The sequence below is a fragment of the Triticum aestivum genome, chromosome 5D (genome assembly GCF_018294505.1).
Source record: "Triticum aestivum cultivar Chinese Spring chromosome 5D, IWGSC CS RefSeq v2.1, whole genome shotgun sequence".
Lineage (NCBI taxonomy): Eukaryota > Viridiplantae > Streptophyta > Magnoliopsida > Poales > Poaceae > Triticum > Triticum aestivum.
The window spans coordinates 170,377,029-170,385,865 of record NC_057808.1 but is presented as its reverse complement, the minus strand read 5'-3'; the positions used below and the strand labels follow the sequence as shown (position 1 = coordinate 170,385,865).

The 8,837-nt window shown below is 41.1% G+C and overlaps 1 protein-coding gene across 38 annotated transcripts; it reads right to left on the bottom strand.

Annotated features, from left to right (window-relative positions):
* Positions 1-290: 290 nt before the first annotated feature.
* Positions 291-7,475, bottom strand: LOC123119968 (uncharacterized). Of its 38 annotated transcripts, none has more exons than XR_006459167.1 (11): positions 7,103-7,472; positions 5,641-5,758; positions 5,468-5,539; positions 5,122-5,389; positions 4,202-5,012; positions 3,986-4,045; positions 3,802-3,895; positions 3,081-3,254; positions 2,699-2,807; positions 1,024-1,090; positions 291-581 (listed from the first exon to the last, which is right to left on the bottom strand). XR_006459167.1 is itself a non-coding variant. In XM_044539956.1 (3 exons), the coding sequence occupies exons 1-3, from the start codon at positions 7,344-7,346 to the stop codon at positions 5,897-5,899; spliced, it is 393 nt and encodes a 130-aa protein (XP_044395891.1). In that variant the 5' UTR covers positions 7,347-7,475; the 3' UTR covers positions 5,766-5,896. The 38 variants fall into 38 exon arrangements, 1 of the variants encoding a protein (XP_044395891.1); XR_006459180.1 differs by lacking the exon at positions 3,081-3,254 and having other exon boundaries at positions 4,202-4,285; positions 4,946-5,012; XR_006459179.1 differs by having other exon boundaries at positions 4,946-5,012.
* Positions 7,476-8,837: the final 1,362 nt, after the last annotated feature.

Sequence of the window (8,837 nt, the reverse complement as noted above, 5' to 3'; positions counted from 1 at the left end):
GGCATACGGTTGATCCATACGAACTGTTTGCGATGAGATAGAACAATAGAAACGGGCAGCCATATCAAGGTGTGTGTGATATACGACATACAGTTCGCTCTGATGAACTGTTTGCGATGATCGAGTTGAACACAAATGATTCGGCGTAACAAGATTTGTGTGATACCTGGCAAACAACTCGGTAATCAGAATTGTGTGTGATCATTATAGACAGCCCATACGGTCTTTTTTTTTTAATTGTGTGCTCGTTAGGGCACACAATTCAAGAAACCAACATGTGGGCGATAATGTAAAACATCTCTGTCGAATACGTATTACTAATTGTCTGTGATGAGATTGACAGGGGAAATTGAGATAACGAATTAATATGAGCTAACAAAAATAGAGATATATACAGTCTACTTAATTTAGTCCTTCTTCTTCTTATTGTTGTTGTTGGATGGCCCCGCAACATCATCTCGGCGACGACGCTTCTTGCCGCTGATCATTGGCTTTACATCGCCGCAGCCGTCGTCATCATCATTGCTGTCGTCGTCCTCCTCCTTGTTCGACCATTCCTCCTTGATACGTCTCCAACGTATCTATAATTTATGAAGTATTCATGTTATTATATGATCATTCTTGGGTGTTTTACAATCACTAGTACAAATGCCCGTGCGTTGCACCGGGCGAAATATTAAATATAACTTTATCTAAATTTTGGAAATGCCGGGAATAAGGTTAAACGGAGTATTTCCTTTTTGGATGTATTAAAAAAATTTAAGAATAATTTTTAAATTGGAATCCTTTTTATGGTGATGAACATTTTTTGAAATATTATATATCATATGTAATTTATAGTAAAAGTGCCATGCAAAATAAATAAATATATGCTTAAACAGTTGAAAAAAATACCACTCAAACAACTACAACCATAACAGAACAACATTGTTCGAACAATTTTTGAACAATTCATATTTTCAGTTTGTAACTCCCATAGCTTTCTTAAAGAATATAATAAGTAAAACATGGATATGCTCTTACTTGATGTTCCAAGTTGCATGGTCTCGGTACTGTTGGTGAACGGACACATGGCAAGTTGAAACAAATTCTGTTGTTGAAATAGAAGTACATTAGTGATCCAAAATAGTGGGATGAACTATCTGAATAAAATGGATGAATGATTTCAGTTTAAATGGCTCACAAACAGTGCAATCATATTTCATTGCTGCTTGCCTAAGGCTCAAACGCAAGAATAGCCATGCACCCAGAATGAAGAATAACCATGCAAATCATCAACAAATTCATTCAAAAAGATTGGCTGCTTATACTTCATTCAGAATTCACAAACACCAAGAGTCAAATCACGGGCGTTGTTAAGGTTCAAAGCTTCAGATAGATTTCACTTAACTAGAACTAACAAAAGAAAAAAGCAAACTAAATCAATGGATGGATGATCATGGCTGGTTATCAATTAGTGCTCAGTGTTGAAGAACAATGATACAACTAACCAACAAAAAACGGACTTGCTACTTAAATCGGTTCATGGTTAAAAGAATAGACCCCTTAGTTCTCTATAAATGGACATCAACATAAGGTCATGAGCCAATCCAAACCACCGCTGGTAGATTAATTAATAAACTGGAATATCTGCATATACAAAGGCCTCCTTGTACAAATCTAAAAGGATCTTCAAGACAACACTCTCTGTTATCATCCTAAACATAACAATTTAGATACTAAAAAAAATTGGTTGGTTAATACTTTGATACATGAGAAGAAGAAAGTTTCATTTTGGCAGCTTCAGTTCTGTTGTGGACCATGAAATAATATTGCAGCCACTAATTAAATCATGCAGTCAAATTAGTATGAAGGCATACTTATGAATCTGCCCGTACAAGATAAAAATGCGATATAATTCTAGGCTGACAACAATAAAAGATGCAGTGCAGATCGACCAAAATGCGAAATTCAACACAAGAGTGCAAGTTTTCAAGAACCTGGAAAGAGATTATGTAGTACAATATTTTAGGATCCTCTCAACACTAAATACCAACTCAAATTTGTATAGAACTGAACAAACTTAGGACCTCCTGCAGGTATGCTACTACTAATATGCTAAAACACACGCACTATGTACCAATATGCTAGTACTAATCTAAAATGGTAGCTCCATATCTTTGGTGAATGTGTGATGGGTGCCTGAGGACCTCCTGCTGTCCTGCAGGTATGCCCCTGTCTTGTAGGTATGCCCTTGGTGAGAAAGTTCTTATTTCAGTCAAAGAGGTAGAACTGTCATCTGCATCGTCTACTATCTCTACTAAAAAATGAAGCTCGTGTGCCAGCTGTTGTCACTGAATTTTTAGATAACCGGCAATGAAGTTTGCTGCTTAATTTTAGACTGCCAAGTTTAAGTTTTCCATATGTGGAGGTGTAGCAAGGTAACAGTTACCCTGAAAAAAGAATCAAAATCAAATCCTTTCTCCATGCCCTCACAATGCCTATGAATTTCACATAGTGGTCGTCTATACACCACACACATTGTCCATGCAAAAAGAGGTGAAGTAAAATTAAATCTGAAACTGAACTTGACAAGGTTTTAAAATTAGAACATTTGTATAGCTGACAGTGGATCATCGTATACAACACGATCTAGTAAGTAATGCAAGAGCACACGCGTACATAAGAGTCAAAAAATTGATTAGAAGGCATGACCTACATGGATAGACTGAGGTATCTACAGTGCAAGGATTAGAAAGATGGCAGCAACATGCCAAAGACAACGACAGTAAGGATGGCATCTCCTTCCATATGGTGATCCATGCTCTCTGCAATCCCGGAAGAAGAACATACCTTAAAAGGCTGAAATCAGGAGTAAAGGACATATCAAAAGGGTTCAGAGATAGAAAGGAGAAAATTCAATAGCCGGTACAAAAATAAAATAGGTTTTTGTATCATAAACTCTGTACATCCAAATCGCTAAGAAGATCCTCTGCTCTATTTCTCCTTCGAGGACCCTGGCATGCTGCACCTCTTACTTCTAAACACATGAACGAATCAACATTTATGCGCTGAATAAAAAAGATCCCCACGAAACATACCAAAGGGTGATAAAAATGGATCTGAGACTTGAGGAGATAAGAACTATCATGCTCTTTAATGATGCTTATCTCGTGGGAAATTTGGAAGGAGAGGAATGCTCGTGTTTTTCTCACACCGTGGTGTCAGTGGGAGTGATTGTTGCTAAAATCAAAGAGGAGGCTTCCATGTGGTGCCTGCCAGGGGCAAAAAATTTGAGTAATGTAATGCCACGAGAGTAATGCTTTGTAATTCGGCCTTTGGCCAAAACTCCTAAACCTTCTTAATGAATGAAAATGGCAAATCTTTTGCCTTGCTTCCAAATTTGTTTTGCCTATACACATCATCAATAGTTAAATACACAGTAGGTTATTTAAGCAGTACATGGACCCAAACAATTTTGTGACTGGTTTTAAGGTTGCAAGTGAGCACTTATAGATATAGATGGCTCAAATCAATCTTTGCTCATCAATCAACAGCCAATTTGAAGATACAAGGAAGTGTCTAACTTTCTTGAGGCTTCATGAAGAAACAATATCATTACCAATCAATGAAGAAAAATGTCGCACCACTTAGATCAGAAACACATGAGCTAGACTATTCATGAAAATTGATTAAACGGTCTACCACATCAGATGCTAAAGAATGAAATCACAGAGACTAATAAAAAATGAAGAGGGACAAACACTGCAATTTGGGACAACGGTGTTGATAGCATTTGCCCAAGATAAATGACAGGTTTACCTTGCAGGGGCAGTATGACGCCGGTAGCTGATCTCTGAAGGTCGGTCCCTCATAGTGGGACGCGGATCCTGCTGTCCCACATTATGGAAACAAACTGTTAAAGGAAGAAAGAAGTTTATTCTAACATGATTATTGGCCCCAACTTCCTCAACTTTGTGCACAAATTGTTTGAAGGAGTAAATACGGGATCAAGTAAGAGTGCCAGTTTGGCGTAAAGCTTGATAATATTGCAAAGGTCCTCCACCTGACATCAAGACAATAATTCAAATTTAGGAGGCCATCAAAAATCAGAATAAGTATAAGTGTGCAATGAGCAACACTGGGCTACAGTCTCTACTGTTTATGAGACCAAGTGTTATGAGACAAAAGTAAATTAGAACTATAACACCTGCTTAACTACCTGAATATCGTATTGCCAACTTGTGAAATAAATCTTTTGAACTAACAGTAGCTACATAGGTACATCTCCTGGATGTTGTTGAGACTGAGATAATGAAGGTCATAAAAAGAGAAGTGAGAACATTACTTTCTACTTTTTATTCATAAAGTTTGTAAAATTTGAATGACGAGGAGGTACAAACATAGAGAAGTTGTATCATCCAAGAAGGTGCATGTACGCAAACTTTGCAGAATCACATGTTCCAAGCAGTATTCAGTCACATGTCTGGTTCCAATCCCTAGAATAATTGGACTGCAATGCCTACGGATTTTCTCTTGATGAGATTCTGTTTTCTAAGATTAAATACAAACAAGAAAACAGATATTCACCACCAATTACATCGATCGGTCGTTGCCTTAGTCTTCAAATTTAAAATGCAAAATTGTAATATGTATGTATGCTGCTTCAGCCAATCTAATTAAAGGGCTGTCGGTCTCGTTCTTCCTATTCTGAAAATTGAACATACATGAGGAATCTGCAGACTGTATATTTCAGCTTGCATTCTCTTTTTACATGAAGATAAAAATGAAGTAAATGCTTGTAGGCACTAAGTGTTACCTTGGATTTCTACTCGTAGATCTGGGCATTTTTTGTGTAGCTAGCAATTTGAATGTGTGAGATTATGTGGCTGTGCCAGCGAGCCAGCCAGCCAGAATTCAGAAACCTGGGTCGTGAAAATGCATGGTTGATTGGTTGTGTACTTACTGTTGGAGCTAAAATGGCCGTAGTTATTCTTGTGCCTTAAGCCCTGAACTCATCACATGCAGTCCTCCTTCACAGTTCGAAAAAAGAAATAATTCACAAATTAGTACCGAGGAAGACATATAATGGTAAGATATGAACAGCTAGCTAGCCAGCGGCCAAAGGACTCATTCAGCTACCTGGCTTGTAATTACCCAGCCGCTCCCAAAATTATTCAGTACAGGCCCAAAATCACAATCGCCAGCCCTAACTACAGATATGGAAGCTACCCTGACTCCTTCAAACTTCTGCAACTACAAACAGAAGCAACACAAAGTGTCTATAAATACAATCACTAAGGTTAAATAATACATATTGGAAGATACATGCATTTGAAGGGACACCACTCGTGTCCTCTGGATTTCCGGCGTGTCCCAAGGAATGTTGCTCATCATTAGCGTCTTCCTACTGAGGAAACATCAGTTCAGCAAGAAGAAAAGAGCACAAAGAGCTATGAAAATTCACATCAAAGTAATTTGATCTCACAGGAGAAATTGAACAAGCTAGTTATAAGCATAGTGGCGAGCTCATGGGTGCATTGCCCCATCTGCCTGCATCCTATAACAAGTTAATGTTGTGTCATTAAAACTTGGTAGAGTTTAGTAATACTTGGATGGAGAAAACAAATACTCTGCAAGCATACAACTGAAGCAGAATACCTTTTCAGACATGTCTCTCTTTCTATTTCGCTGGTAAGTTGTAACAATAATACAATAGCCAAAAGTCAACTCAATCAAGGTAATAGACATGCTCCCCTCAGAAATACAACCTTAACTCCTAAAAAAAGAAGAAACAACGGTCAGCTTCATGCAAGAAATTCTGAAGAAATGAGACATACTTTCTCAACCTTTGGAAGCAAAGATGCAGAAAAAGGAAAATTACGGAGATACAGAGCTTATGCATGTGGAAGTGCCATCACACAGCTAGCTGGATCCACTCCTTGTTAGATCTAGTGCAGTGCAATGATATCATTTTGGGGAGGATATCCGATGTTTAATCAACAGGTAACACTGAGCTTAAATTAGTTGAGCAAGAGTGTTTGTATTGCAACCTTGTTTTCAATCTCTGATTGAGCATCAAAGTTGAGCCCAGAATTTGTTGTCCAACCATGATGATGCGCCTCTCGCCGCCTCTGTCCATCACATGGCAATTGCCGAACACAGCAGCTACGTTGGGAGGTTTGACACACAGTGAGAATTCTAACAACTGCATGATCCAACCTTCTCGGCTCCATGCCCTCCCCTCATCAAATTCAGCGAACCTACGCAATGCGACGACCATGGTGTCCTCTAGTGCAGCTGCTACATTGTTATTATGAAACTGTACACAACCTCCAGCTTAGTCTTATTTGGGCCTTGTCATCAATCATCGATGCCTCTGCTACTGGAAGTGTAGCGGCACAAAAATGAAAGGGTTGGAACAATCTACCCCAAGCTGAAGGTATCGGCCGAGCAAGTTGCACATCCTTGCACTCAGGTTTCATAATCAGCTCTGATGGATTATCTTACCGAATTCACAATCTTGTGAGGGTTTTCAACTGAGTTAACCATAGTATCTGTTTCAAAAATTTATTCTATAATAAGCTAACTAATTTGGCTTGTTTGCGATGAACCAACAGCACGAAAAACAGTTAGTCAGTATATATCCTTAATTAGTTTGGTGCTGGTGTGCTGACTGCTGAAGTGCGGAGCATGTGCTTAATGGCATGGGGCAACGGTGGTGCTTCCTAGTTGCTGTCAATTGGATGCTCTCCCTTGGGGGGTTTTGCACTGAAACGAGCTCCTGGGGTTGTGTAACTGGATGCGATATTTTGATGCATCATCTGCCTACGGATTGCATCACCTAGAACTAATGGTGGCAAGCTGGGTTGCGATGAGCCGATGATGATATAGGAATTGCGCAGCCATGTGGTCGGATTGGTCGACTCCCATACAAATTTAAGCCCTCTTTCTGCACTAAGAGCACCATGATTGTTGCCAATTTGGTAGCTGATGCAGGGGAACACTTGCAGACAAAACTATCCTTAGGCTCCCTGTCGTCAACATCAGGGGGATCTCTGGCTATCAATTCTTCTACTACTACGAATCGGGACCTGAGATTGAGCGCGAGGAACTGGAATACCTGCTTGGAGAGGGGCCTTGGGAGGCGAGCTCGCCGCAGACAAGGTCGCAGGTGGCGATGTGGGGCATGCCGAGGAGCCGCAAGAGGCGGCATGCGTACGTGCCCTTGCCCACTCCGGGGCAGCCGAGGAACACCCACTACACGCGCCCCTGTCCTCGACGGGTCCCGTGCTGCCGCGCCCGGCCCAGCACCCCACCACGGGCCGACCCTTGGCCCATGCCCCTCCCGCCCCCATCGCCTCCATGGACGCCAGGCTCGCCGGCGTGCTGCTGGCGGGCAGGCCGGAGAGATGGTGGTTCAAACCCTAGCTCAGCCCTTTTCTTTTTCTGTTTGAGAGAAGCACTCGTGTCGTTGCTCCTTGCTCTCGGGTGGAAGAGAAGATAGAAGGGGTGGGAGGAGGTTTCTAAAGGCCCATTAGCATTGACATTGCCCAGGCCCAGACGGGCAACACGTCGTAGCACAAGAATTCTTTTGTATCGAAACAATTTTAGTACCACCTCGAAAATAATACTATATACGACTGAAAGCGTAAATTCACAGGAAGAAGCGTATTGTGACGGTGAACCCAAGGAGTCGATCCGTGCTTTATTATTAGGGAAAGATTTTATAGCCACTTTATATCATTTTTTGGGACTAACCTATTGGCCCTGTTCCTAGTGTCAGTTTCAGTTTTTTGCTAGTTTTTTACATCGCAGGAAATCAATATCAAACGAAGTCCAAACACTATGAAACTTTTTGTGGATTTTTTAGGCAAGAAGACATCTAGTGGGCCAGAGAAGCACATGGGGGTGCCCCAAGGGGAGCACAACCCACCAGGGCGCGCCTGGGGGCCCAGGCGCGCCCAGGTGGGTTGTGCCCACCTCGGTGGCCTAACGCACCCCCTCTTTACCCTATAAATTCACAAATATTAAAAAAACCTCGGTGTTAACCTAAATTAGAAGTTCTGTCGCTGCAGGCCTCTGTAGCCACCGAAAACCAATCTAGACCCTGTTCCGGCACTCCACTGGAGGGGGAATCATCACCGGTGGCCATCTTCATCATCCCAGCGGCCACCACGATGAGGAGGGAGTATTCCACCCTCGGGCCGAGGGTTTGTACCGGTAGCTATGTGTTCAATCTCTGTCTCTCGTGTTCTTGAGATGTCACGATCTTGATGTATTGCGGGCTTTGTTAATATAGTCGGATCATATGGTGTTTTTCCCCTCTCTATCTTGTTGTGATGAATTGAGTTTTCCCTTTGAGATTTCGTTTTATCGGATTGAATACTTTTATGGATTTGAGAGCACTTGATATATGTCTTGCATATGGATACCCGTGGTGACAATGGGGTATTTTATTGATTCACTTGATATATGTTTTGGTACTCAACTCGTGGATTCCCGAGGTGACATTGGGGTAATCTACGCATAGGGGTTGATGCAAGTTCTTGTCTTTGTTTTCCCGGTGGAAATCTTGGGGCACTCTTTGAGGTTCTTTGTGTTGGATTGAGTATTATGAATCTGAAATTATTTGGTGTTATTTTAGTATAAACTCTTAGATAGATTGATCGAAAAGAATAGCTTCGAGGTGGTTTCGTACACTACAAACGATTTATTCTTATGTTCTCCGCTAGATAGGAACTTTGGAGTGATCCTTCATCGCACGTTGAGGGATGGTAATATGATCCAATTATATTAGCATTGTTGAGAGATTGCACTAGCCAAAGTACGGACCCTAGGCCTCATTTTCAAGCATT